Here is a 26,398-nt window from a genome sequence, read left to right as displayed (position 1 = left end):
TTGCATATAATTATTTATAAATGATAATCGAATAATTTTTAGACTTTTTAAAAATATATATAGTTCTTCGTATGAACGAAGTAAAAAACATCTATTTTATATATATAATTAATGATTACAAGAAATATAATTGATATGAAGATATCGTTGTCATAGTTATTTAACATATACAATTTTCTTTGCATGGCGATAATGTACTTCTACATACATATATATATATATATATATATATGCACGTAACATCTTCATAATATGTAATACATTGTAGATATAGATATATACATGTACAGAAGTTGCATGTATAGAATATGCGCAGAAGTTCTTACAGGAACTATACATATTTCGCAATATACACAAGTTATACCTCATACCATATATTAGTAGTATGAACAAACGTGAAAGCATCGACTTCTTATAATATAGTCTATTTAATATCTTACAGTTCGGATATCATATCGAGAGTTAATAGTGATATTTTCAAAATGCCAATATGTAAAGTGTCATTGCCATTGGTTGTAGGCGTTGTCCATCCTAATATTGGCGGATGGCTTGGTGCTTATTACGTGAAAAAAAATCTACATCCATGGTATACGGTAAGAAAAGAATTTTGTCGATATTCTTATCGATTATTTATTCAGTCACGTAATGAAGCCTGAGCTATAGAAAGAAAAAAATTAAAAAAAACAAAAAAAAAAAAAAAAGAAAAAAACTGAGAATTATATTACGTTGGAAATAAAATATAATGATATATGCAATTTCAAAAGTTGGCGGGAAAAATTTTAAGAGGACCCGCCTCTTTTTGAACTCTCACTTAAATGTTGTTAACAATACACTATCGTGTATCGCTGACTATAATGTATATTATTAGAAAGAAAAAAAAAAGAAAGAGAGAAAGAGATAGACCGTATATTCATTGCAACGTAACGTTCCTATTTTATGCAAGCAAATCGATTGATTCTTTTTGTTTTTCTCTTTGTTTTTTTTTTTCTATGATACCACATTTAAAAATTAATTCAAAACATTTTATAATTGTTAAGCTCATTAATAAATGTTTTGTTAATTTTCATGACATTTAATGTGAAAACTTAATTATTTAAACTACATAATGCAATAATATATAAAATAATATCAGCGTTTATTTCATTTATGTTAGTCTTTGAAAAAACCATCTTGGACACCTCCAAATTGGGTTTTTGGGCCAGTATGGACAACTATATATAGTACAATAGGTTACTCTTCTTACATAGTATGGCGAAATGCTGGAGGATTCAAAGAAGCAGCCCTTCCACTTTCAATATATGGTGCTAATTTAATTATGAATTGGGCTTGGACACCTATCTTTTTTGGGGGACATCATATTAAATTGGTAATTTTTTTTTTTTTTTATCAACAAATTTATCAAGAGTTATATAGAATAATATTAATTGTTATCAAATTGATTTCATTGAAATATTCATTTTTAGGCATTATACGAACTAACTCTAGTATGGGGAACATCAGCAGCAATGGGAGTAGCCTTTTATCAAGTGAATCCACTCGCTGGATTATTAATTATTCCTTACTTCGCATGGTGTACCCTCGCGACAGCATTAAATTATATAATTTATAGGGATAATCCACAAAGTTCATTGGAAGATAAGAAGGAATGAAAGATAAAAATTTAAGAACGCAGGGAATAGCTTGTTGGCAGACTATTAAAAGAAGAAAAAAAAAAAAAGAAAAAAGAAAAGAAAAAAAATATTATAGTAATATTGGCTTAAAGGGTGCATAGGGCATTCTATTTTTTTACAATTGTTATATCACTGCTCTTTAGTAAATATGTGCTTTTCATAAAACGCACAATGTTGTTGTTAGTATACACATGTTTATTAATTGATATGAAATAAAGATTAGTTAATCAACCATACGTACATTATACAGTATAATTCATTATTGGTATCAGTTGATAAATTATATATAAAGTATAATTTAGAAGGAATCACTTTCATAATTCTTTTGATCTGTTAGTCTACTCTATTCTGCATAAGTTTCTAACAATTCATACTATGTTTCAAAACTAAATCGCGTATATATTCATCTTTGCTGAACAATCTTACAGATAAATTAATATTTTTTTTATACAGAATAGAGTAAACGATCTTACACAACAGAGGTATCAAATGTAGTATTGGCCTGTGTGCAACATCGCACACAGTTTCTGTTTTTCACGAACGCTACGTAGGATCAGTTGCATAGATATACCCTTGCTGCTGAAGTACGTATAATCTTTTTTCAACTGCATCTTTATCTGGAAAAAAAAAAATAAAAAATAAAAAAGCAAGTAAGTTATTAACAATAATATATACTGTTTAGTAGTAGCGATTATTATTTGAAGCTTTTAAAAAATACGAGAAGACTTACATTTGATAAGAAGAGCTTTGTCTGGACTGTGACTAATGTGTTGTGATAATGAATGTAACAATATTTGCGCTGTATGATAACGCTGAAAACATTCAGCAGGATTTCCAAATAATTCATCAAGGGCTGCGGATTGACACTAAAAGAAAAAGAAAAAAAAAATAAATAAAAAATAGAAATTCAGAATTACTATTCAATTATTATTCAATATTATTGAATTCTAATTGTTGTATGGATTAACTTTATTACCATTTGTATTGCGTGATTATAAAGAATTTTATCTGCTGTAGCCCCCGGTTGTCGAAGCAATCCTGCACTGTTAAGCTGTTTGCATTCTGTCAGGCAAGATCTAAACTTTTCATTCATTGTACTCACAACTAAAATATTAGAAAATAAGTATATTCATTAATAACACTATATATTTCTATATCTTTATCTGTTAGCTCGTTAGTAATCTTTTTTCTTTCTTTTTTTTTTTTTTTAGTTACCTTCTTTTACACTAGCTGTAGGTTGCAACCTTCCAGCTTTAAGCTGTTGAGTTGCGAGACTTAATCCAGAGCTCAACCATTGAAGAGCCCTCACTAACAAAATAACTTGTTCTGCTCTTCTTCTTGTTGCTGCATTACTAGCTTGTTCAATCCCACCTAAGGGTGCACCTAAAGGTCCAGCTCTATTTCTAGCAACTTCGCATACACATTCACATAATGCCACAACAAAGTTCAACTTTGCTAAGATCTCTGAATGTTCCCGTTCTAAAAGCGTTTCTTCTGGGAGTTCTGGGGCTATAAATGTTAATGGACGATCTTCTGTTAATGTTGGATTAACGTCCGGGAAAAGATTTTGAAAACTACCCGCTTCTATAAAATAAGAAAAAAAAGTATTAATAAGAAAAATAATTAAATAGTAATAATTAATTAAAAATAACTATTCACCTGATATTTCTGGAAGAGTAACAGCTCTTGTGCCAAAAGGTATAACAGGCGAATGCCTAAGTGTATTATTGTTATCTTGAAAAGCTTTTGAAGTAGGAGACCCTAAAACTGCCAATGGACCTGTAAGTAATGGAGAAGATGCACTATTGTTTCCTGTTGATCTGCGCAATGGCGAAGTTCCACTGTGTGAATGCCGTGCCACTGGACTAACTTGCCAAGTACTAGGTGGTGGTGGTGTTTCACTCAATCTAGAAATTATTATATGCATATGAAACATATAACAATATTATACATAGATATCATGAATATTATTCTTATACCTTCTACCAGGTGGTGTACCTATTACAAATTGTACACTAGGTGGACTAAGAGAACCAATGTCAAGAGCATGACTTCTGTGAGAGTCTACACTTCGCTTCATACTAATTGGCTGAGATCGAGGAACAACGCTACTTCCAGATCTTATATTACCAGATGGTGATGATGACTGTGCCACGCTTCTTTGTGAGGGAACTGGAATTGGTTCAGATATGGGTAAAAAGCATGGTCGTGGTGGACTAACTGCCTCTCTGCTAGTTTGCTTCGTGTATCTAAAATGATAATTACAAAGCATATAAATAAATAGAAATAAATAGAAATATCTATCATACATGCATATCTATTGAAGAAAAAATATTTACTTGACTTGGGTATTAGTATTATTGTCTGTATCACTACTAAGATCACTTGGCACAAGCACAAAGTCATCTTCTGGACTGGAACATGGACTATTTGTTTCCGGTTCAGATCTTATAACAGCCGTAGGTCCTTCTGGAACAGCTAGTGTACCAGGTGAAGCTGGTAATTCTACAGGAACTGGACTGGGACTTTCCCTTGCTCCTTGAAGAAAAAGGTGTCCAAAGAATTCATCAAAGGACATACGATCTTTTGCATTGCGTCTCAACAATCCCAATAACAAATCGGACAATTCTGGAGAAGTTCCTGGAGGAATCCTACAATAATAAAATAGATTAATAATAAATATAAAAAAAAAAAAATATAATATATAAAAAAATAGATTTATAAAATTACGAAAATTAAAAAAAAAGAAAAAAGAACATACTTTGGACCAAGATTTGCGTTTTTCTCATAAAATAATTTTAGTGCATGTGGTGTATGAGCTTGAAATGGTGCCTTTCCAGTAAGACACTGAAATACTATTGTCCCAAGAGACCATAAATCTGCTTTTGCATCATATTGAAGTGACATAATTACTTCAGGTGCCATATACATTGGTGAACCACATAATGTAGCAGCCATTACTCCATCTTGTAAAAAGCGGGCAAAGCCAAAGTCCGCTATAATGATAAAATTCGACATAGAATTTTAATAAAATCAAATAATATTTTATACAATTCTATTGTTAACGCATTTTACCTATTTTTAATGTTATTTGATGTGGTTGCGGACATGCTTTGCCACAATTATGACTGAGTAAAATATTTTGTGGTTTAAGATCCCTATGAACAATACCTTTGGCATATAATGCTTTCATTGCACCTGCTAATTGCTTAAGAAATACTCTGATAGTATCTTCTGATAATGTGCCTTTTGCTATTGAACAAGAATAGAATAAAAATAAATATAATATTACTTTAGCAGAGAGGCTACTATGTTTCACAAAAAAAAAACAAATATATATATATATATATACCCCCTAAATAGTCCGCTAAATCTCCACCATTACAATACTCCATAACCAGGAAGACATTATGAATAGATTCCTGAAACGAAATATCATTGTTATCTTTAAGAATTAATAAGATTTAATTAAAAATTTTCTTACCTTACAATCTAACAAAGCAACTACATTTTCATGATGTAGTTCTGTTAACTCCTGCAAATCAACGTAAAAAAAATGATCATTACTTTTCTTTTTCTTTTTTTTTTTTTTTTCTTGATAAACGACAGTAATATACCTTTAAAATCTTAATCTCTTTGCCGAGAAGATTCTGTGACTTCGCTAAACTCTTCTTTGTTATACTTTTAATCGCCACAACGCAGTTAGGTTTCTACAGATACAAAGGTATCATCGTAACACATTAACTTTATAAAGATATTAAAAAGCACAAGTCACGTGTGAAAGAAATAGGAGGGAGAATGAGAAAAAAATATTTACTTTACGATGTCTGCCCCGGAATACAACGGCAAAAGCACCGTGACCTATCAGGTCCTTAGTGTTATACTCGTATTCACCGATGACCTCCATTCTAAGGAAACAACAATTTCTAGTTTCGTATCGATGATAAAGAAAGGGGAAAATTAATTCACCGATCTTTCGTGGACAAGGTCAATAGTTTACAAACATGTTCCGATTGACAAGCGAAAAGATGCATCGCCCGCGATAATAGGATCGATATGAGTGTGGAGGAATCTTCCGCCTTGTTGTGTCGTGAGATTTTCATATCCTTATTTTCCCTTGGACGAGGATAAAGGCTCTTTTACAGCCTAATCGTAACTCTTTCACGTTATAAATCATTAATAAAAGAACTCTTGCACTTCACTGTTCCGAAGGGCGGGAGGGGGGCCACATTCGAAAACACCAAACAATGCAGACCACGCAACGTATCGCACAGAGTGGCTGTCGTTGCAAAATGTCAGACACGCAGCAATCCATTTACTACAGAGGTCATGCTTGACGCTTTCAGGAGCGTCCTTTGGTCAATCAGAACCCTTGATTCTTTCTTTACTTGTATTTTTATTTTTTATTTTGGTTTTTTTTTATTTATTTTTTATTTTTTTTACTTTTTTTTTTTTCAATCCCTTTTCTTCTTTTTTAAATTAATCCCTTGTAATACTTACATTTTTTATTTCTATATATTTTCAAAAAGAATGATCTGAAATTTAATTTCGACAATACTTGTGTCAATCATTGATAATTGATACTTTTTAATTTTTACGTTTGAATTTTAATAAGATAATGAAATCTCTTTCTCTCTCTTTCTCTCTCTTTCTCTCTTTTTCTCTCTTTATATTATTATAAAATGATATTATATTATTATAAATGATTCATCCGCCATTTTGATATTAATAATATCAATGATTTGATGTAAATTTTTTTATTTTATACGATAATGTATGATTATCCTAAGAAAAAATTCATACTTCTGTTATGAATATAAAAATTATTTTAGGTTAGCTGTGAACCGTAGGAATCGATTCTTGTCTATGTTTATAAACGTACGCCTTGAAAAAGTAGTTCCATTATAAATTTTAATGTTTCATTAAGAAAACATTGGTAAATTTTGAATGTATTGTAACAAACGAGTATTTCGTCATTTATAAAAAATAAAGATATTCAAGTCGAGGGATTTCATTCGTATAAATTTTTATTTATAATATTGGCTCACCGGTTAACCTTCTTTTTTGACGTACGAGCATGTGTGATTCATTCTTTTTTTTTTTTTTTCCTAAATATCCTAAAATTTCTAAATTTTTTATATACAAAGAATGTTTACAATAAATGATAAATAAATAGATAAGTGAATTATATATTTCATAGTATTGTTGATATTGTTATGAGTACTATAACAATAAAATTGTGTATTATTCTGTAAAAACAAAAAATTAAATATTTTTAAAATTTTATTTACAGTCCATTGAACAAGAAGGATACGTTATCATTTATATATTTTATCATTTTATAAAATAAAAATTTTTATTCATTCAATATGGAAGTGTAAGTAATATTATTATATTAACTTTATATATATATGTATATTAATTATAGAAAATTATAAGTTAACGATTATTTCTAGACTCAATGATTGTGCTGCCTATTTAAGTAATTATGAAGTTTTGGATATGCTTCAAAATATAAAATCAAATAAAAAACAAAAAATGACTCAGAATCAATTAGCAACTATTACTTATCAGACAATAAGGTATTTGGAAGATACTCCTTGTAAAAAACAATCTCCAGAAAAAATCAAAAAGTTCTTACAATCAATGGAACCTTTTAATTTAACAAAATGTGAAAAATTAACTTTGTTAAATGTTTGTCCCAAGACAGCTCTCGAAATACAATTGGTATTATTTTTTTCATTTTGATAATTTCATATAAGCAACAAATGAATAATATAATAATAATCAATATAATGATTTTATAGATTGTAGAGGATAGTGAAGACCGTTTAAGCAACGAAGAAGTAGAATCATTATTGGAAACAATTCAAAATTGTTTGGGAGAACAAGAAGATGAACAGGAAGCAGAAACGGGATAGTAGTGAGATATTCAATTTCTAAAAAATGTAAGCAATATTCTTGTTGTTATTTATATACATTTTATTTATAATAAACATCAATGGAAATAGCATATTAAATATATTTGTGCGAATGCAAATTTATTTAGTCCATTATCTCTTTTGATCTCCTAGGTCATCTATAGAATCTTCATCGATCTAAAAGTAAATAAAAGTATATAAAAATATATATTCTCTATTCTATGGGAAAAAAAAAAAAAAGAAAAACGAGAGAAAAAAAAATTTATATATATATAATACCTGAGGCCATTTTTCTGGAATCACTTCAAATAGATCATCTTTGACATCACCTTGTATAACAATCTCATCATCCCCCGTTACACTTGATCCACAAGCAAATTTACTACCAAAGAATTTTGCTGCAACCTTCAAATCTATGTCTGTAAGATTATGACATATTGATAAAGAGATAATTAAACTTTTATATTTCTCATATGATAAGAATAACATGAATGACCAAATGAATTAATTATGAGATAATTTCTTTAACAAGTTAAGTATATTAAAAAGATCACATACATTTATAGAAGAAAATACACATTCCTAAATTATTATAGTTGCAAAACATAAATAAATTCCAGATATGACACTTACCGAATGTACTAAGGCCAGTTACAACAGTTACCGATTTTTTCTTTCCCCGTGGAGCTCTTGATACAGTAACTAACTTAGGTACATCCTCCTTTTTCTTTGTTTTAAGCATTCCCTTACCACCACGTTTCTGTCTCTTCTTCTCATCTTCTCCTCCACCAGACTCTGTAGTACCATCCTCTACTGCTTGGCACAAAAATGGCAAAGATATTACATACACTGTACTATAAAGTTTTATTCATTAGAATAAATATACTTTATATAAATTGTTACTATGAATTATATATCGGTATTTATTAATCCTTTATCGATTTATTTACCTAGTTTAACTTTTTCGAATTCGGTTGGTAAATTTCTTTCTAACCATTGTTTACATTTTTCATATTCCGGGTAATATTCGCAATACTGTTTCAAAAAAAAAAAAAACCATTTCAGAATGGAAATAGAACTTATTAGATGTTATACAAAATATACGAAAAAAAAAAGAAAAAAAAAAAGGAAAAAGTAAATTTTCTGACATTAACAATTCATAACCGACATTGTCTTACCTCGATAGGAAGAGAACAATTTCCACAATATTGTACTTGGATAGGATAACTAACATTAGAATCAGGTCCTAATCGTAAATCTGATTGTTCACTAGCCGACATATTCCAATAGATTATAATTGTAATGTCACGATTAAATAATATACGTAATTTAACGACAAAAATCGATAAAATTTTGAGGCTTGAAAAACCTTCGCCAATATTATGAAATAAAGGAAAAGACAGGATTTGATGTAAAATTACAAATCGCAGTAAGGTTAGAACGTTAGTCTCCGCGGATGATCGTAAATTCTTTTCTTCGACATGTAATACGAATTTTCACACGCGCCTTTGTCGACCAATAAGCATAGAATATTCGAAATGAATCCAATCGAAAAGCTAAACTGGGTGGGGCGTAACCGTCTCAACAGACCAATCAGGAAATAGTCAGCCTCTAACGTATCAGCGATCGTGCGAGTCGCATTCGAGTGATCGAAGTGTAGCGTGTGTGAGGTTCCATTTGACCAATCCCGTCGGTTAGACTTTGTACTTCGTTCGAAACGCACGTGCGGTAGAGAAAAGCGGCTCGGTATAGCGCGGAGCCGAGTAGTGTGCCGCCCCGTGAAAAAGTTGGTCGTCGATCGTGCCCGTGCTCTCTTTCTCTCTCTCTCACTCTTTTTTTCTCTTTTTCTCTCTCTCTCTTTTTCGAAATTTATCAGAAAGAAAAAAAGTTCGTGGCGCGATCCCGGTACCGTGATTTTCGTGAGAAAATAATCATTCGTATTACGTTGAAAAAAATCGCTTGAACTAAAGCAACTCGAGGGAATTTGTCGACGAGGAATGGCACTGGGCGCTCAGATCAAGGCATCCGGGGAAAACGGGAGCGTGAAAATACCCTTGCTGAACGGCACCGAGGATCGAAACGCGACCGGTTAGTGAACATAAAATTTTATTTCATCGAGATGAAAAAAAAAAACATGTGTCGCTTCTTCGATCGTCTCGAACTATTTTTCGAGGTTAAATCTGTGCGCATCGTGCGTGTTCAAAGGGTCGTTACGTAATATAACGTATAGAAGAATCATTTTGATAGTTACTCAATTATGAGATTTCTTTCGGGCTTTTTAATGCGCTTTTAATGAAGCTGCATCTTTGTCTTTCTTTTCTTCATTCTGGCTTTCTCGAGTCGCCGGGTCTTAGAAGTTCAGTTATGTAATATCTTCAATTGCGCGAATCTCACACGTTCTGGAGTCATGTGAGCACGATGTAGAAAGAAAGAGAGAGAAAGAGAGAGAAAATGAGAAAGGGGAAGAGAAAGAGGGAGAGAGAGAGAGAGAGAGAGAGAGAGAGAGAGAGAAAGAACCCAGCAGAAGACACTGAACGTTACCTAGCAGACGAATTTACGCCTTTTTTTTCAATACGTTTGCGAACGTTAAAAAATAAGTTCTCTTTCATTTTTGCTATTTTTGTTTTCGATAGATATATATATATACATATATATATATATGTATGTATGTATGTATATATATATTCGTTATATATATATATATATATATATAGAATATCTCTCACAATAGAAACCGATCTAGTTTCCGATGAACGACGAATTCCGCTGCATCTACGCATCCCTTTCCCAGTCTTCGAATCGATGCGTTCAGTTATCGAGACACATATTCGACTACTTGAGAAAAGAATCTTCAATGAAAATATTCTGATATAATGGTTTCTTCTTAATGAATACTATAACTTATCTCTCTTTCGTATTTTCAATGGGTACCGGACATTATTAACCGGACCGTATAATTAACGAAAGATCACGTGTTAGGCGGTAAGAATTTATTATTCGTCAAAAAGAAAATAAGTTTATCAATTTTTTAAACGAACATACGTTTTTTTTTTCTCCTTCTTCTTCTTCTTCTTTTTTCTTTTTTTTTTTTTTTTTTACATAGATAATATATATTACAAAAGAAATAACAACAGCAATTCAATTTCGGCCTTCGCGTTATTTTCTCATTGCCAATTCCTCCCATTTTCTATCCCCGCTGAGGAACATTGGCTTTAACCCGCGCTTTCATTTAAATTTCAAATACATACAGTTAGCGATATAATGAAAATCGATGGTTTTTATGGTTTGTCATAGAGTGATTCGATTTGTCGAATCGATTCGACGAACGAGAGGATTCTTTTATGTTGACCCTTCACCTTTTACGCTTAGCCTCGCAACTTGAAGAAGACTCGTCAGCGATAGTCTGATTCTTCGCAATGTGTTTATAGAGCTCGTTTTTGTGATGGTAATAGCGTAGAATATAACGGCCGTTGTTGGCATAACGGTCGGGGAAAGAGACGCATGCATTTTAATGTTGGAAATGCCAAACTGGAAATTTATTGACCTATTTTAATACAAAGAAAACTAACGAAAAAAACATTTTTAGGAATTTATAACGTGCGTGATGGGTTAGATCATTGTTCGCCATTGATAAAATATATTTTTCTTTTCTTTCATTTTTATTTTTTTTTTTATATTTATATTATTACAAATTTTTCCATTTTATCATCGATCGACCATCGAGGTTATGTCTTCCGTGACCGCAATTGGTTATTTAAATAGTTTATCATGTATTTTGTGACGGAGAGATTATCGAAAACAAATTACATTATGCAATTGACGAGTTATCGAATGTAATGAAATTATAAAAGCAACGTACATTGTTCATTTTTATTGAACATAATGCACAACCAAGATCTTCGTTTTTCCTTTTATTTTTCTTCTTCCCCCCTGCCCCTTCTCCGCACTCTTTCTTTTAGAAAATGCATTTATAGTTTCTTGTGTTAGAAAGAAAAAAAGAGCAGACACGAATGACACGTGCGAGTTAACGAACTACACACACACACACACACACACACACACACATATGCACTGTCGCTTTGAAAGAAGGAACTACGTTGGTCAAAGGACACACGTGAAAATTTATGTTCCCTTTTCTTTTTTCGTACTTTTTATACTTCTTTAATGTTTCAGTTGCAATTTGATCTTAATTACGTGTTCAAATTACACGGTTAATACAAACGAACTAATTATACGAAAGCCAAAGAAAATATGTTTGCATTTTGACTAATTTGAAAAAATTTTAATTTTCCCGCTTGAGCGTGTATAAAACTCGGAAAAAACAAAAGCGAAAAAGAAAAGGATTTTCGAGGAATAGAAAAAAATAAAAGAACGCGTCGATTAAAGCAAATTTTTTCCATTTTCCATTTACGTGTTTCAAAAGTACAATGGCGGATGGTAGAAAAAAATATCGATAAGGAGAGGTTATCGGTCTTCTCTATGGAGCCATTAAAACAACGAACGAACTGTTTCATCTCAATATCATAATAATATTTCTTTACCTTTTACAATTATAAGCCCTTTGACAAAATCTTATTCCTTCTTTTTTTTTTTTCTTTTCTTTATCTCTCTCTTTGAAATAATTAATTTCACAATGTATAAGGCAATAATACTTAATATTTTGGATTAGTCTTTATATATGTATGCATATATATATATATATATACACATGTTTATCTTCTATTTCATTAAATGTATTAAAGTTGTGGTAAATAATATTTGTTTAAAAAAAATGATTAATAAATCAGCAAATATTAATTGTATTATTAGATTTATGTAAATGAAGAACAAAAATATCATTTTTTGAATCGTGTGAATATTTAACGTTTGGACGAACGTTTCTTTTTCTCTTCTTTCTTTCCATCTTTATGATTTTTTTTCCCTGTTTATCTTTCAGCGATAAGGTCGAAACTCTACCTATGAAAAGTGATTTATTACCTGAGAAAAAGAAAATAACCATAGATAAGGCGATTTCCTTTTGCGATAAAGTTAATGCCTCTCGAGGAATTAATTTTTTGTTTAACATTTTTATTTTTTTTTTATTTTTTTTTTTTTTTTTTATTTCATCTTTTTCATTTTTTTACTTTTTTAATTTTAATTTTTTTCTTTATTTCTTCTTTATTTAAAAAAAAATATATTTTTCCAAAGCTGAATTTCTAAATTTCATTTGTTAAATAATCATAATAGATCCAAGATCGATGTCCGTTCTAAAATATATCTATATAGTCAGATATATTGCAAACATGGGATCGATAAAAATAGTACGGCATTTGAGTGCGTACTATTTACATTGATGTTTATTTATAAGTACATTGGTAAATGCAAGTTGTGGTAGTATCAAGAACGTCTGCATGTTCACAATGAAATAATCAAAATATTTAAAAGATAGTATGATTTTTGGAAAAAAAAAAAAAATAAAAAAGACGCCTGTTTTACTTTTTCAGAAGTTAAGCAGAACGGCGAAGAAAGCGGTAGCACGAGTACGATCGCAGAAAATGTTGTAGAAAAGGGCGAGGTTGAAGCTACAAAGGAAGGGGAGAAGGAAAAAGATAAAAAGGATGAAAAGCTTGATAAGGAACAAGACAAGGATAAAGAGAAAGATGCGGTCAACGAGCAAGAAGTTGTTTATATCCAAGATATGGGATTTACTGTTAAAATCGTTAGCCCTGGCGCCGAGCCATTCGATATTCAGGTTTCCAGCATGGAATTGGTACAGGTATGATAATGATTTAAAAAAAAAAAGAAAAAGAAAAAAAAATTTATCTCTACGAAATCCTTGATATTTTAATAATACGATATTATTAATCCTTAGGAAATTCACCAACTACTTATGGATCGCGAGGACACTTGCCATCGTACCTGTTTCTCCCTTCAACTCGACGGAAATACACTGGATAACTTTGCCGAGTTGAAAAATATCGAGGGCCTAAAAGAAGGTTCTGTTATTAGGGTCGTCGAAGAACCCTACACAATGCGGGAAGCTCGTATACACGTGCGACACGTTCGAGACTTATTGAAATCCGTAGATCCTACAGACGCTTATAACGGCGTTGAATGTAGTAGTTTATCGTTCCTAAATGTTGTTACCAATGGCGATATTCTAGAGAAAAAGAAAACACGAGCGGATTCGGTCGATTGTACTCCGCCGGATTACATTATACCTGGTTGTAAAGATAGGCCTTTATTGCCTTTGCAACCTCAAGCTAAAGAACAAAAATGTCCGCCGTGCCTAAAAGTGAGAAATTTGTTCTCTGATATTATATATATTTATTATAGTAAATAATGACGTCTTTATTATATACAATATTTATTTTATTATTTATAAAGGTGTTAACAACGTCTGGGTGGAATCCACCACCAGGTCACAGAAAATTACATGGTGATCTCTTATACTTACACGTTATAACTCTGGAAGATAAGCAGTATTATTTAACGGCCTGCGCTAGGGGTTTCTTTGTTAATCAATCAACAAAGGAGATATTTAATCCAAAACCAGCAACGCCGAGTCATCTGTGCCATAGCTTGATCGAGTTGTTGAACCAATTGAGTCCAGCTTTCAAGAGAGGCTTCGCTGCCATGCAGAGACGGAGAACGCAAAGACATCCTTTCGAAAGAGTTGCGACACCCTATCAACTGTATGCATGGAGTGCTCCACAAACCGAGCACACTATTGACGCTATACGTGCTGAAGACAGTAAGTTCTAATCATGAATATGCAATAGCCCTTTTGTCGAATAGTGATTATTATAAGATTAATAATGATCCTTTTAATTTTGTTTTTTTTGTTTCTTTTCTCTCTCTCTCTCTCTCTCTCTCTCTCTCTCTCTCTCTCTCTCTCTCTCTCTCTCTCTCTCTCTATCTATCTATCTATCTATCTATCTATCTCTCTCTCTCTTTTTTTTTGTTACATTCTTTCATTCTTCTTTATAGCTTTCTCATCAAAATTAGGCTACGAAGAACATATCCCAGGACAAACACGAGATTGGAACGAAGAATTGCAAACTACCAGGGAATTACCTCGCAAAAATTTACCTGAGAGATTATTAAGAGAACGTGCTATTTTCAAGGTTTATTTTCTTTCATTAAGACAATTTCTTTGAGAAAATATTTGTAAATTGAATGGTATTGAAATATTATCTCTTTAGGTTCACAGTGATTTTGTCGCTGCAGCGACTCGAGGAGCGGTCGCTGTAATCGATGGCAATGTCATGGCCATAAATCCGGGCGAGGAAGCAAAGATGCAAATGTTTATTTGGAACAATATTTTTTTCTCTTTAGGCTTTGATGTACGAGATCATTATAAGGAACTAGGTGGTGATGCTGCTGCTTTCGTTGCTCCTCGTAATGATTTGCAAGGCGTTAGAGTTTATGCTGCTGTTGATTTACTTGGACTCTATACTCTTGGCACAGTTGTTATTGATTATAGGTATATCGAAACATATAAATACATATATATATATACACACACACATACACACATATATATGTTTCTTATAATTTTATGTAATTGTGTAAAAATTAAAAAAAATTATATATATAATTGGATCTTCTTCCCTTTTTGAATCATTCTATTTACTGTCAATCTTTGCAGAGGTTACCGTGTTACTGCTCAATCTATTATCCCAGGAATCTTAGAACGTGAACAAGAACAATCTGTTATATATGGTTCTATAGATTTTGGGAAAAACGTTCTTACACATCCGAAATATATTGAATTGGTATGTGCGCATAATAAATCTAAATAAATTTTGTTCCATATTTGTTATCATAGTTTATACATAGTAAATATTTATCTTTACAGTTAAACAAAGCTGGACAACAATTAAAAATATTGCCTCATAAAGTAATTAACGATGCTGGAGAAGAAGTTGAACTTTGTAGTAGTGTGGAATGTAAGGGTATCATTGGAAATGATTCTCGACATTATGTTTTAGATTTACTCAGGACTTTTCCGCCCGATGTTAATTTCTTAAAATGTAAGTTAATTAATAGGAATAATTATAAGTTAATAGACAGAGAATTAGAATTTTTTTAAATTCTCCATACTTTGTTTAGTGGAAGGCGTTGAATTAAGTAAAGAAGCAAGGGCATTAGGCTTTCCTATTGAACATAAACACAAATTGGCTTGTCTTCGCCAAGAATTAATCGATTCTTTCGTGGAAGCTAGATATGTTCAATTTATCAAGCATGCTGCTGTTCATCTTCAACAACTTACGTCCGCTCGAAAGTCACAGAAAGAAAAAGAATCATCGTCAAAGGTAATACAATTTTCAGATATTTTTCTTTTTTTTTTTTTTGACATTAAATTTAAAATTAAATATTTTATTTAGAACAATCGATAATTTTAGGAAAATAAAAAAGAAGAAGCAAATGCCGTGGCAGTTGACAGTAATAAAGAAGTTTCGGCACAGTCTTTAATCGAGGCTGATGAAGCTAAAAAAATTGTTGAGAGTATTACTGATTCTATAACAGGAGGTGAAAAGCAAGAATGTATGTATTGTATATTCGTTTATATACTTATACATGTGATACATAGATATACTTAATGTCACTTGTGTATCTTTTTCTTTGCTATTTTCTTTTCTTTTTTTTTGGTCTTTTTTTTCTTTTTTTTTTTTCTTTTTTTTTTTTTTTTTTTTTTTTAACAGTGGAAGAAAGTACTAAAGAAATAGTTCGTAGAGCTGCAGCAGCTGTTGGAAGTTTACGAGACGCGGAATTTGATGTAAGATTTAATCCGGATGTTTTCTCGCCTGGAGTTCGTCATCCAGATCCAAATGATGTTGCATTGAAGAAACAAAAACAATTGGTCAAAGATGCTGCAGATTTTCTATTGACCGTACAACTCCCAACTTTTGTGAGTCTATTTGTATATAATACCAATATTGTTTTCTTGTTAACTACGTTTAACTTTATTACAAATTAATATTAATTATAGATTCGAGAATGTTTAGATCATACGGCCGCTGCCATGGATGGTAGCACGTTGATAGAAGCTTTACATGGTAGAGGTATTAACGTTCGTTATCTTGGAAAACTAGCGGTCATGTTAGCTGCAGTACCCCAGTTACGATATCTCAATCGTATTGCCGTTTCAGAACTTATTTTACGTTCAGCAAAACATATTTTCACGTCTTATATGCAGGTGAACTATCAAGATATTATTGATAAAAAATTATTCAAAAAAGTGTTCTCCTCCCCTCTCCCTCTTTTTTCTCTCTTTATCTAATATTATTTTATATTTCAGGGTACAGAGTTAATGAGTCTCTCAGCAGCTATCAGTCATTTCTTAAATTGTTTGTTATCTTCAGCACAGATCATACATCCTCAACAAAATCTTGAAGAAGTATGTTACTGTAAAATATTTTATACGACGTATAAAAAAAAAAAAAAAAAAAAAAATTAAAAAGAAAAAGTAATATTTGTTCCGACGATAATTATTGTTTATTTTCAGTTGCAAAGTAAAACAGCAAAAAGACGTAATAAAAGAAAGGGTAGAAATAATGGACCACAACAATCGGAAGTTGAATGGGCATCCTTGACACCAAAATCACTTTGGCAACAAATTAAAGCAGATCTGAAAAGTTATTACGATTGGGAGACACCAACACCTGAATCATTGGATGCTACGATTGAACATTTCCATCTGCAAAAGATTTCTTTGCTTCGTGGTTTTTGCATAAAAACGGGTATTCAGATATTACTTCGTGAATATAATTTTGAAAATAGAAATAGAGCCACGTTCTTTGAGGAAGACATCTTGAATATTTTCCCTGTTGTTAAACATATCAACCCTAGAGTGAGTTGAACACAAATTACATATAGATTAATTATCACAAAGCATTAAAAAGAAAAAAAGAAAAAAAGAAAAAGAAATTAAAGGACAACAATCGTTTAATATTATTACAGGCTAGTGATGCTTATAACTTTTATACAACTGGACAAAGCAAGATTCAACAAGGTTATTTGAAGGATGGATATGAATTAATTAGCGAAGCATTGAATTTATTGAACAATGTTTATGGAGCCATGCATCCTGAAATTGCACAATGTCTTAGAATGCTTGCAAGGTTGAATTATATAATGGGAGATCATGGAGAAGCATTAGCAACCCAACAAAAAGCTGTACTCATGTCAGAAAGAGTGAATGGTATAGATCATCCATATACTATCACGGAATATGTAAGTGTTCGAAACGAAATGAATTTCTTTCTGCAATTGTATTTATTTAAATATTGTTGGAAATTTATTTATTTTTTTTTTCCCCCCTTCATTACTAGATTCATAACATTGTCGAAAATTTATCTTTTTTTTTCTCTCTCTCCCTCTTTCTCATTACTAGATTCATCTCGCATTGTATTCTTTTGCAAATGGTCAAGTTTCCGTATCGTTACGATTATTATACAGAGCACGTTATCTCGCATTGTTAGTTTGTGGTGAAGATCATCCGGAAGTAGCTCTTCTTGATGTAAGTAACATAGATATTTGTTGTGGATAAATATTATGTTATAATTAAAACTTGACTTTTTCTTATATACTTACAGAGTAACATTTCTTTAATATTACATGCCGTTGGGGAGTATGAATTATCACTTAGATTTTTGGAACATGCTCTGGATTTAAATCTTCGTTATCATGGTCCGCGTTCTTTGAAAGTAGCAGTATCCTATCATCTTGTTGCAAGGACCCAATCATGTATGGGTGATTTCCGTGCAGCCTTAAACAATGAAAAGGAAACTTATGCGATTTATAAACAACAATTGGGCGAAGATCATGAAAAAACAAAAGAAAGTAGTGACTGTCTGAGACATCTTACGCAACAAGCTGTAGTATTACAAAAGAAGATGAATGAAATTTACACGGGAAAGTCAGGAGTCACATTGCCGCCTATTCAAGTGCAACCACCTAGTATGGGTTCGGTTCTTGACATGTTAAATGTGATAAATGGTATTCTTTTTGTACAAATTAGTCAGCAGGATATTGAAAATTTCAAAGCGGAAATTGAAAAGCGACAGAAAGAACAATCGCCGGATAACGAAAGCAAAGCGATCGAAACTACTGAAAGCAAAAAGAACGAGAAGGAAAATCGAAAAATTGAACAAAAGTCAGAAGGGAAAAAGCTAGAAGAGACTAAAGCAACATTAGAACCGGTCATGGCAGAAAGCTGAACTTTTTGTATGCGTACAGATATAGAAAGAGTTAGTAGTATCATTTTCAAATCCTAGTCTCTCTCATCATGCCCGCGTTTGTCCTTTCGAAAGGTAACGCTTATACGAACACATATACGATTGGAATAAAATCGGAGTGGGGCAGTGTCTTTGTAATAGGATTGTCAAATAGTGCATTATATTTGTTTATAGTGCTATAATGTTGGAACTTTTGCAGTGCAGTGTTTCAAAGTCGTAATCAATATGTGGGAAGGAGCGCATTTGCAAAAAAAAGAAAAAAAAAAAAAGAAAAAGAAAAAAAAAAGAAAAAGGAAAAAAAAAAGAAAAAAAAAAAACATGTACTTTCATCAGATCTGTGACGTTCGCTCTTTAAAATGTTGCGGATTTTACTTGGCCCTTCTATATCATAATCAGATACAATAAACAAATTCAATTGTTGTTCAATGTAAATAACGTTCAAAGAGATCTTATCTCTTACAAGAAGAAAATTTACCAGCGTGGTAAATTCATTTGACCAGATACAAAAGAAGGTCTACGTGTAATTGAAAAAATTCATTAAAATCGAAGAACAAGAAGTTTTCATAATTGCAAAGCATTTTTCTAAGGCCTTGAATATTTATACTTTCATCATGGCAAAACTATATCGTAACATATACACGCGCGCGCGCACGAACATGTACTCACACATAGATACGTCAACTTTTGATTATTTGTTGATTTATTTTGTCTTACTTTTAATGTTCTTTAGTAATTGTTTGTGAGAGGAGATTTAACGGAAATGTTAAGACAGTGTTCGTTGTATTTTATTTTATTTTTTTTTCTTTTTTTTTTTTTAATGAACTATGAATATTCATTGACACGTTATTAACATTTAAGTTATTTGTTTTCTCTTTTTTTATAGTTATACATAGTATACTTCATTAGTATATTTTGAAAAAGTGATCATTTTGTGTCATAAAAATACACTTATATTGTTTTTCATTCTTGTTACCAATGATAGAGAAATGTATAATGCCATTTTTACATTCGTATATCATGAAATTGTACTTTTCATTAGTTAGATTTCATTAAATTCGCGTTAAAGGGCTTCCTGATCATTATTTTTTAAATTCATTTACTTCTGTGCAAATATTGAACATTATAAATAATGCATTTGCCTTTTAATATGCATAGGATAAACAATAACGAGGAATGTGACATAATGGCACCTACATTATTACATTTGTAATCATCTACATACAGATGCAACTCATTAGTCAAATTACTGCTAGAGTAGCATTAGTTTAATATAATCATTAATTATACCATAAGTAATGCTAAGATATCAGTGATTATTACAAAGGTGTTAATATTTTTTTTTCTCTATTACATGAATCACAAATTTATCATTTAAAAAAAATATATATATCATATTTCAGCTTTATTTTTAGAAATCATTATGATTGAAACAAACTAGCTTCAAAATATTAGAAGTTACCATGAAAAACAAAACAGACTGTTTTATTGCAATATAAATAGTAAATAAAAATAGTATTTAGATGCATAAAGAATCATGTCTATTAACAGTAGTGAAAGATCTGAATTAGCGATTTATTATCATGCCATATATAATTTTAAAACAGATTCATACACTTTATCCCCTACAAAATGTATAACACTGATTAAACTGAATTGTACGATAAAGAAACTTTAGTCTATAAGTATTTGATTATAAATAAAGTTAAATACTTAATTTAGACATACCTTTTGTATATGTTGATAAAATTATTGTGTGAAATACGTTGTTTCTCATTGTTATACAAAATTAATACAATCTAAAATGAATCTGCACTATCCTCAGCTGACGAAATATTTAATTTTTTTTCTTTTCCTCGTTTATTTAATTTAGATGGAGGATCTTTCTTTGCCTTCTTGAATTTTTTTCTTCTCTTTTTATTTGTTTTAGAACAGAATTGTTGAAAATATATTCGGACATTTAATTTGTTTATCAAATATTGTCTCAATGTTTCCAGTGTATTTCTCCCACCACTTCCACTTTCGTAAAATAAACTAATCTTTACATTTTTTTTTTCAGGATCTTGTTCATCCTCTAATATGTTAAGAAATAAATCGAAAATTAACAAAGGACCTTTATGATCAGATGTTTCTGTGTCTTTTGTAGAAACAAACTGTATATCTTCATTTTTTACATCCATATGTTGTGTTTTTCTGATTTCAGATTCTACATTAATTTGCTCTGTAACTAGAGTACTTTCTATATTTACTTTTTTGCAATCTTTACTTTGTCTTTCGGCTAAACGACGTTTTCTACGCGCATGCGACCATGTATCATTTTGTGCTGTGAGTTGACATCCCCATTCACTCAACGTATTTTTTTGTAATTCTAACTCTTTTATATTTATCTATTAAAAGAAAAAAAGAAGAAGATAAAAAAAAAAGAATAAAACTACATACAAATGTGAAACTAAAATTTTGTTAATATTATATTACCTGTAAATTGTTAATTATCTTCTTTAATTCTATAATAACATCGTCAATTAGTAGATATTTATCTTGCATGGGAAATATTATTTCCAAAGGTGGGTGATCTTTTGAAAACTTATCCATGATATTGCTTTCTCTTATAACAGGTGCTTTTGTCAAATCACATACATCTATTGACAAGAAGGACCATGCTAAACCCCATCTATATAAATAAATTTTATAAATATTATTTCTTTAATAGAATTCAAATAGAATATATTATTCACCGTTTTGTATGGCCTTGACAAAATTCTGTCCATGTGAAATTGTTTATATTATGTTCCTTTAATAATTTGACAAAGTAGAATAAACTATTTTTTTTTCCAAGCATAGAAGTATATATTTTGATCTTTTCACCAATCTGTATACTCTCTTCAATCATTTTTGTTACAAATAATTTTTCACCTCCTTCAATGCTTAGTTCCTTATTACTACCAGTAGGAGCATTTCTCGGTGGTTGTTGTTTTATTACTTTGTCTGAGGTATCTTCAGTTTCAAAAAATGGAGGATTACACATTATAAAATGAAAAGTTTCATTTTCTTCTATCGTTTCTTTCAAAATTTTATTTTTTTCCACTTTGATCACTAAATCAATAAAAACTTTTTTTATATATATTTTTACATATTATCATTAAAGTAATTAAAGGTTTACCTTGAATTAAATTTTCTAAACTATTATTCTTAACATTTTCTATTGCTGATTCAATACTTGTGTCGTCAACTTCTGTTCCAAACATATAACATCCATATATTTTTGCCAGCAATAAAGGATATATACAAATTGCTCCTGTTCCTATACAAAATATCTATATTATTATAATTAAAGAATTGTTACGTCGTAATTAAAATTTTATTTGTTTACCAATATCAATGCCTTTAACATTTTCCATTTCAGTAAAAGAGGCATGTGTCATTAAATCTTCAATCCACAAAATATAATTCAAACGTAAAGGTAAAGTTGGTACTAATTTATTTTGTGGTATCTTTACTGTGAGATCAAAGTCATGTTTTAATAATACTTTGGTAAGAATACGCAAAGTTTCTTCATTTTTAAAGTCAATATGCACTTTTCCTGTGAGATCCTAATGCATATATGTATATAAATACATACATATATATATATATATATTTATAACATACATAAATACAATTTTAATTAGTTAGAATACTTCTTCTTACCGTAACTGCAACTTTGCGAAATTCTGGATACAAAAGAGCAAGTTGCTTAAAATTAGGACTCTTTTTATATTTATTTCTTGGATGCATTAATTTTCGCAATGCCATTGTATGAATTTGCAATTTACAATAGTACGTGTTATATTCTAAATGCGACGCAAGTAATTAATTCAGTAAAGTGCACACTATGAATACACAATATTTTCATTACAAGACAACATATTTCGTCATTAAACGCACATTTCTAAAAAAGAAAAAAAAGAAAAAGAAGACTATATGAAGTTCAGAATAAAAAAAAATAAATACTTCTTTTATTGTATCATGAAAGTTGATCAACGTTATTGTTTATCAACGCTCTCTAGTGATCATATATTGTACTAAACTGGATGAATCTAGTAAGAAGTAAGTCAACGACCTCGAACTATCTACGTATAGATTCGTCAATAAGGATGCAAGTGCATTATAACGAATTACTGTGTAAATTAAAAAAATATGATCACAAGTAATTAATTTGTTTATACCTTAGTATTATCGATAGTACACACTTATATATTTAAGAATTTGTTCATTGATATAATTAAATTCAATGAATTTAAAGTCTGACTATACCTCGTTTGTAACAAGTACACTGAATAATTTACTTTAACGGAAAACGTAAGATCTTATGAAGTTGTGTTAATTGAGTTAAAAAAAAAGACAAGCGGAGGCGTTGTATGTACCGCCATTCACTGATACGCATCGACGCGCTAATGTTCATTGCTCGATATGTACAGCAACGATGAGGATATAGAAACGCCGTAGAGAGAAAAAACACCTGTTGCACATTTTCGTTAGAATAATGACCCATCTACTAAAAAATGTGACGAACAGTATTTGGCACGCGTTTCACGCGTTGCAAGGTGATACACCTGATCTTGTTGCTAAATCGAAGTTAAAGGTGAGTCATTCTTTGTGTACTCTTTTTATAATTTTTAGTTATGACTTTATTTCTTACGATTAGAACCAAATGAATCCGTGAGATTTCATTTTCGAATTATTCGACATTCGGGTGTGGCTATGTTTCGTCTCATAATTTTCTATGAATTTCTATATAAGTGATATTTATTATTTCGACATTGACCTTTTCTTTTTTTTTTTTTTTTTTCTATAGGTGTTAACGGCCAACATCGGTACGTTAATGGACTTATATGGTGTTGAAAAAGGTCTAGAACATTACCGTAGTACTCAGAATCTTTCATTTGACCAATATATTTATTATTTGCAAAAAGAGGTAAAATCATTAATTTATTTAGCTTTTTTTTTTTTTTTTTTTTTTTTTAATTCTATTTGTATTATTTAATTAATTTATTATCTTTAATTAATTATTTATAATTATAGGTTTTCTCATCAATTACCGATGCAACTTCTATACAAATACATAGATCGTTGGAAAAAGGGATAGATGAAATATGTTGGTTGATCTGTAAAAAAATGTATTTAGAAAGGTCGCATCCAATATTTGAACCTAATAGCGTTTATCAATTATTTAGAGTATTTTGTTTATTAGCTGAGTCAGAAACAGATAATATGGATTATCATATGGTTTGTCATCATTATATATTACAATGACCATTGTGATTTATTGTTTGTTATTATGTCATCTTCAAGAAGAACAATGATTCTTTATTTATTTTATAGATTGCAATGCATACTGATGAAGTAGCTCAAGTTGCTTCTCATTTGGTAACATCATTAGGATTGCAATGGGATGCAGCAGATTTTGCAGCTTTATCAGCAGCTATTGGAACTTTTAGGTATTTTATTATAAGCAATTTGAATTATATATATATATATATATATATATATATATATATATATATATCATTACAGAGATATTATATTTAAAATATTCATTAATAATGGCTTTGAAAGGTTTCCCACGTTTCTGGCAGTTTTGGAATCCAAATATAGTGGTGGTAGAACTTTGGATAACATAGCATTGACCGAAGCTATAGATGATCTCCATCAAATATATATAGAAAATGTGGTGAAAAAAGTAAGATATTCATTGTTACCTAATAATGCAATTTAAAAGTTATGTTTATTTGTTAATAAATATTTTTATAGGGATATTTAATGAAAAAAGGTTTTTTACTTCCAACTTTGAAGTATTTTTGGTTTGTTCTTCGTCCTGGTGAACTATTATATTTTAAAGATTCTCAACAAAAAGAACCATCAGGTTCAATAATATTGAGTACAAATTGTTGGGCCGATGCGATTACTAGTGGTGGAAAGCCTGACAGAAGATTTGTATTAAGTACGCCTGAACATAGATGCATAGAATTAGTGGCAGATGATCACAAAGGACGATTACAATGGTTGGCAGCTTTGCAAATTGCTATTCAGCATTCAGGTGAAAAAATTGGTTATCAAAGAACTTTAGCAAATCAAAGGAGATCTTTAAGACAAGTAAGTTATTACAACTAATATATTTTGTTTGTAACTTTATAAGTATAAATTCTTCATATTATCAGTCAGTAAAACAAGAAAAAGAGAAAACAAGACTGGAGTTGCAATATGAAAGGCAAGCTAGAATTGCGGCAGAAATTCAAGCCAGAAAACTTGAGGCATTGTCAAAAGAGGAAGGAGCTAAGGTTCACGAATTGGAAGAAGCTAAATTAAAATTAGAAACTCTTTTGCAAGAAGAAAAGCAAGCATTGAGAGATGAAGAAATAGGTGACAAATATATTCTGTATTTCTTAATTTTTTTTTCTTTTTTTTTTTTTTTTTTTTTTTTCTTAAGTATTTATCAAATGTTATTTGTAAACAGTTCGAAATCTTCAAGCAAGAGTTCTTAGAGAAGAATGGGAAAGAAGAGAGCAATTAGAGAAATTACAACAGGAGCAACAAGATCTATTAGAAATGGAAAAAATGAAAAGGCTAGAATTTGAGCGTAAACAGCAAGAGAATGAACATCAATTGCGAGGTATTGTGAATTTTTTTTTTTTTATACTTAAGTATGAATTAAAGAATTTTTCCATAGTATTAATTTACAGATGCTGAAATGCGGTTACAAATGTTGGAAGCCGAAAAGCAAAGTTTAGATGCCGAGCTTCGCGCAGCGCAACAAAAGGTAAAGCGTGCAGAAGAAGCACAGATTTTATTGGAAGCGCAAATAGTTGTAACACGTCCTTTAAAAAGTGGTGAAAGAATTAGACGTACGCAAAGTTTTATACCCACTACAAAGGAGAAACCATTGTCTGTGGAAAAATTTGATCATAGATCAATGACATTGCAAAATAATTGTTGATGATACATGTTATATACTGAATAAGGAAGAGTAAGAGCTGTTACTATTTCTATAATCATCCATATTGAATTGAAATTCTTTTATCGCGAAAGTATAATTATGAAAAACATTGAGATTATACTTTGATGTATCTTTTATCAGGGTATTAACACTATAGTTCCTTATTCCAAACAACTTGCCACGTTATAAAATTTAGCCAAAGTGCATAAGAACCTGTTTTATATATGATGATTTAATATATACAATGAAACTATAGTATGAAAGAATCACAAATTAAGATTTAAATTACGATTTTTCTTGTATATAATATATGAATTTTTTAATAATGTTTTAGCGCTATTAGCATAAATAAGTTACAATAAGTATTAATTATGATGAAACAGAATATTTAACGTAATATTGTTATTTAACTTAAACTTACACATAAAAATTGCGATATTTTTTTTAAGATGTATGTCAATATTTTTATAGCTATTTATATGGTTACAATAATTTATATTCTTCCAACTTTATATATATATATGTATACATATATATATATATATATTTATATATATATACATATATGTGTGTGTGAACGCAATTAGTGACAACAGAATTGATCAAACAAGATCT

At 30.4% G+C, this 26,398-nt stretch overlaps 7 protein-coding genes across 20 annotated transcripts; 4 read left to right on the top strand and 3 right to left on the bottom strand.

The window, feature by feature from the left end:
* Window positions 1-310: 310 nt before the first annotated feature.
* Window positions 311-1,906, top strand: LOC124952360 (translocator protein). The gene is made up of 3 exons (XM_047502088.1): window positions 311-593; window positions 1,154-1,366; window positions 1,464-1,906. The coding sequence occupies exons 1-3, from the start codon at window positions 483-485 to the stop codon at window positions 1,647-1,649; spliced, it is 510 nt and encodes a 169-aa protein (XP_047358044.1). The 5' UTR covers window positions 311-482; the 3' UTR covers window positions 1,650-1,906.
* LOC124952347 (serine/threonine-protein kinase unc-51) lies at window positions 1,845-6,065 on the bottom strand. 2 transcript variants are annotated; one of them, XM_047502066.1, is made up of 13 exons: window positions 5,488-6,065; window positions 5,288-5,380; window positions 5,155-5,205; window positions 5,023-5,092; window positions 4,842-4,922; window positions 4,432-4,666; window positions 4,010-4,321; window positions 3,650-3,919; window positions 3,330-3,577; window positions 2,886-3,254; window positions 2,647-2,774; window positions 2,401-2,536; window positions 1,845-2,287 (listed from the first exon to the last, which is right to left on the bottom strand). In XM_047502066.1, the coding sequence occupies exons 1-13, from the start codon at window positions 5,575-5,577 to the stop codon at window positions 2,214-2,216; spliced, it is 2,157 nt and encodes a 718-aa protein (XP_047358022.1). In that variant the 5' UTR covers window positions 5,578-6,065; the 3' UTR covers window positions 1,845-2,213. The 2 variants fall into 2 exon arrangements, with proteins under 2 accessions (XP_047358022.1, XP_047358021.1); XM_047502065.1 differs by having other exon boundaries at window positions 4,746-4,922; window positions 5,488-6,061.
* On the top strand, window positions 5,500-8,614 carry LOC124952361 (DNA-directed RNA polymerase III subunit RPC9). Of its 5 annotated transcripts, none has more exons than XM_047502091.1 (5): window positions 5,500-5,657; window positions 6,964-7,047; window positions 7,127-7,397; window positions 7,478-7,618; window positions 7,745-8,614. In XM_047502091.1, the coding sequence occupies exons 2-4, from the start codon at window positions 7,040-7,042 to the stop codon at window positions 7,589-7,591; spliced, it is 393 nt and encodes a 130-aa protein (XP_047358047.1). In that variant the 5' UTR covers window positions 5,500-5,657; window positions 6,964-7,039; the 3' UTR covers window positions 7,592-7,618; window positions 7,745-8,614. The 5 variants fall into 5 exon arrangements, with proteins under 5 accessions (XP_047358047.1, XP_047358048.1, XP_047358045.1 ...); XM_047502092.1 differs by having other exon boundaries at window positions 5,504-5,996; XM_047502089.1 differs by lacking the exon at window positions 5,500-5,657 and adding an exon at window positions 6,492-6,606 and having other exon boundaries at window positions 7,745-8,613.
* On the bottom strand, window positions 7,635-9,122 carry LOC124952359 (density-regulated protein homolog). Its single transcript, XM_047502087.1, has 5 exons — window positions 8,770-9,122; window positions 8,542-8,626; window positions 8,225-8,404; window positions 7,871-8,010; window positions 7,635-7,768 (listed from the first exon to the last, which is right to left on the bottom strand). Exons 1-5 carry the CDS (start codon window positions 8,869-8,871, stop codon window positions 7,724-7,726), a joined length of 552 nt encoding a protein of 183 aa, XP_047358043.1. The 5' UTR covers window positions 8,872-9,122; the 3' UTR covers window positions 7,635-7,723.
* A 129-nt stretch (window positions 9,123-9,251) lies between these two features.
* On the top strand, window positions 9,252-20,572 carry LOC124952346 (clustered mitochondria protein homolog). The gene is made up of 17 exons (XM_047502064.1): window positions 9,252-9,679; window positions 13,075-13,346; window positions 13,443-13,865; window positions 13,958-14,324; window positions 14,561-14,697; window positions 14,776-15,056; window positions 15,222-15,348; window positions 15,432-15,606; window positions 15,686-15,888; window positions 15,979-16,120; window positions 16,279-16,484; window positions 16,566-16,772; window positions 16,875-16,973; window positions 17,082-17,426; window positions 17,537-17,809; window positions 17,970-18,095; window positions 18,172-20,572. The coding sequence occupies exons 1-17, from the start codon at window positions 9,589-9,591 to the stop codon at window positions 18,793-18,795; spliced, it is 4,098 nt and encodes a 1,365-aa protein (XP_047358020.1). The 5' UTR covers window positions 9,252-9,588; the 3' UTR covers window positions 18,796-20,572.
* LOC124952350 (U6 small nuclear RNA (adenine-(43)-N(6))-methyltransferase) lies at window positions 14,455-22,857 on the bottom strand. Of its 7 annotated transcripts, none has more exons than XR_007101869.1 (8): window positions 22,498-22,856; window positions 22,181-22,400; window positions 21,971-22,111; window positions 21,546-21,903; window positions 21,286-21,481; window positions 20,539-21,197; window positions 18,170-18,344; window positions 14,455-18,089 (listed from the first exon to the last, which is right to left on the bottom strand). XR_007101869.1 is itself a non-coding variant. In XM_047502074.1 (6 exons), exons 1-6 carry the CDS (start codon window positions 22,600-22,602, stop codon window positions 20,610-20,612), a joined length of 1,608 nt encoding a protein of 535 aa, XP_047358030.1. In that variant the 5' UTR covers window positions 22,603-22,857; the 3' UTR covers window positions 14,455-20,609. The 7 variants fall into 7 exon arrangements, 1 of the variants encoding a protein (XP_047358030.1); XR_007101870.1 differs by having other exon boundaries at window positions 14,455-18,086; XR_007101872.1 differs by having other exon boundaries at window positions 14,455-17,421.
* A 23-nt stretch (window positions 22,858-22,880) lies between these two features.
* Window positions 22,881-26,302, top strand: LOC124952349 (switch-associated protein 70-like). 3 transcript variants are annotated; one of them, XM_047502073.1, is made up of 9 exons: window positions 22,881-23,431; window positions 23,645-23,764; window positions 23,872-24,075; window positions 24,172-24,287; window positions 24,406-24,529; window positions 24,601-24,942; window positions 25,008-25,209; window positions 25,304-25,459; window positions 25,517-25,673. In XM_047502073.1, the coding sequence occupies exons 1-9, from the start codon at window positions 23,333-23,335 to the stop codon at window positions 25,534-25,536; spliced, it is 1,383 nt and encodes a 460-aa protein (XP_047358029.1). In that variant the 5' UTR covers window positions 22,881-23,332; the 3' UTR covers window positions 25,537-25,673. The 3 variants fall into 3 exon arrangements, with proteins under 3 accessions (XP_047358029.1, XP_047358028.1, XP_047358027.1); XM_047502071.1 differs by having other exon boundaries at window positions 22,890-23,431; window positions 25,530-26,299; XM_047502072.1 differs by lacking the exon at window positions 23,645-23,764 and having other exon boundaries at window positions 22,888-23,431; window positions 25,530-26,302.
* Window positions 26,303-26,398: the final 96 nt, after the last annotated feature.

This window comes from Vespa velutina, chromosome 10 (genome assembly GCF_912470025.1).
Source record: "Vespa velutina chromosome 10, iVesVel2.1, whole genome shotgun sequence".
Taxonomy (NCBI): Eukaryota; Metazoa; Arthropoda; class Insecta; order Hymenoptera; family Vespidae; genus Vespa; species Vespa velutina.
Note: the sequence above shows the minus strand (reverse complement) of the source record. Positions and strands in the feature narration are given on the sequence as shown.

What these genes read in the sequence shown, in the direction of transcription:
- LOC124952359 (XM_047502087.1), bottom strand. Translation starts at nt 8,871, where the DNA reads ATGTCGGCTAGTGAACAATCAGATTTACGATTAGGACCTGATTCTAAT. An exon ending in ATTCGAAAAAGTTAAACTAG is followed by an intron (nt 8,405 to 8,541) that starts GTAAATAAATCG and finishes TGTGCCAAGCAG; the next exon opens with TAGAGGATGGTACTACAGAG. An exon ending in TTCCAGAAAAATGGCCTCAG is followed by an intron (nt 7,769 to 7,870) that starts GTATTATATATA and finishes ATTTACTTTTAG; the next exon opens with ATCGATGAAGATTCTATAGA.
- LOC124952349 (XM_047502071.1), top strand. Translation starts at nt 23,333, where the DNA reads ATGACCCATCTACTAAAAAATGTGACGAACAGTATTTGGCACGCGTTT. An exon ending in TAGAAAATGTGGTGAAAAAA is followed by an intron (nt 24,530 to 24,600) that starts GTAAGATATTCA and finishes ATATTTTTATAG; the next exon opens with GGATATTTAATGAAAAAAGG. An exon ending in AAAGGAGATCTTTAAGACAA is followed by an intron (nt 24,943 to 25,007) that starts GTAAGTTATTAC and finishes TCATATTATCAG; the next exon opens with TCAGTAAAACAAGAAAAAGA.
- LOC124952347 (XM_047502065.1), bottom strand. Translation starts at nt 5,577, where the DNA reads ATGGAGGTCATCGGTGAATACGAGTATAACACTAAGGACCTGATAGGT. An exon ending in AAGAGATTAAGATTTTAAAG is followed by an intron (nt 5,206 to 5,287) that starts GTATATTACTGT and finishes GTTGATTTGCAG; the next exon opens with GAGTTAACAGAACTACATCA. An exon ending in CAAAGCTCTTCTTATCAAAT is followed by an intron (nt 2,288 to 2,400) that starts GTAAGTCTTCTC and finishes TTTTTTTTCCAG; the next exon opens with ATAAAGATGCAGTTGAAAAA.
- LOC124952361 (XM_047502091.1), top strand. An exon ending in CAGCTCTCGAAATACAATTG is followed by an intron (nt 7,398 to 7,477) that starts GTATTATTTTTT and finishes ATGATTTTATAG; the next exon opens with ATTGTAGAGGATAGTGAAGA.
- LOC124952350 (XM_047502074.1), bottom strand. Translation starts at nt 22,602, where the DNA reads ATGGCATTGCGAAAATTAATGCATCCAAGAAATAAATATAAAAAGAGT. An exon ending in TGTTAAAGGCATTGATATTG is followed by an intron (nt 22,112 to 22,180) that starts GTAAACAAATAA and finishes TATTTTGTATAG; the next exon opens with GAACAGGAGCAATTTGTATA. An exon ending in TGTCAAGGCCATACAAAACG is followed by an intron (nt 21,482 to 21,545) that starts GTGAATAATATA and finishes TTATTTATATAG; the next exon opens with ATGGGGTTTAGCATGGTCCT.
- LOC124952346 (XM_047502064.1), top strand. Translation starts at nt 9,589, where the DNA reads ATGGCACTGGGCGCTCAGATCAAGGCATCCGGGGAAAACGGGAGCGTG. An exon ending in ATCCGAAATATATTGAATTG is followed by an intron (nt 15,349 to 15,431) that starts GTATGTGCGCAT and finishes TTATCTTTACAG; the next exon opens with TTAAACAAAGCTGGACAACA. An exon ending in CTCAACAAAATCTTGAAGAA is followed by an intron (nt 16,974 to 17,081) that starts GTATGTTACTGT and finishes GTTTATTTTCAG; the next exon opens with TTGCAAAGTAAAACAGCAAA.
- LOC124952360 (XM_047502088.1), top strand. Translation starts at nt 483, where the DNA reads ATGCCAATATGTAAAGTGTCATTGCCATTGGTTGTAGGCGTTGTCCAT. An exon ending in ATCTACATCCATGGTATACG is followed by an intron (nt 594 to 1,153) that starts GTAAGAAAAGAA and finishes CATTTATGTTAG; the next exon opens with TCTTTGAAAAAACCATCTTG. An exon ending in GGGGACATCATATTAAATTG is followed by an intron (nt 1,367 to 1,463) that starts GTAATTTTTTTT and finishes ATTCATTTTTAG; the next exon opens with GCATTATACGAACTAACTCT.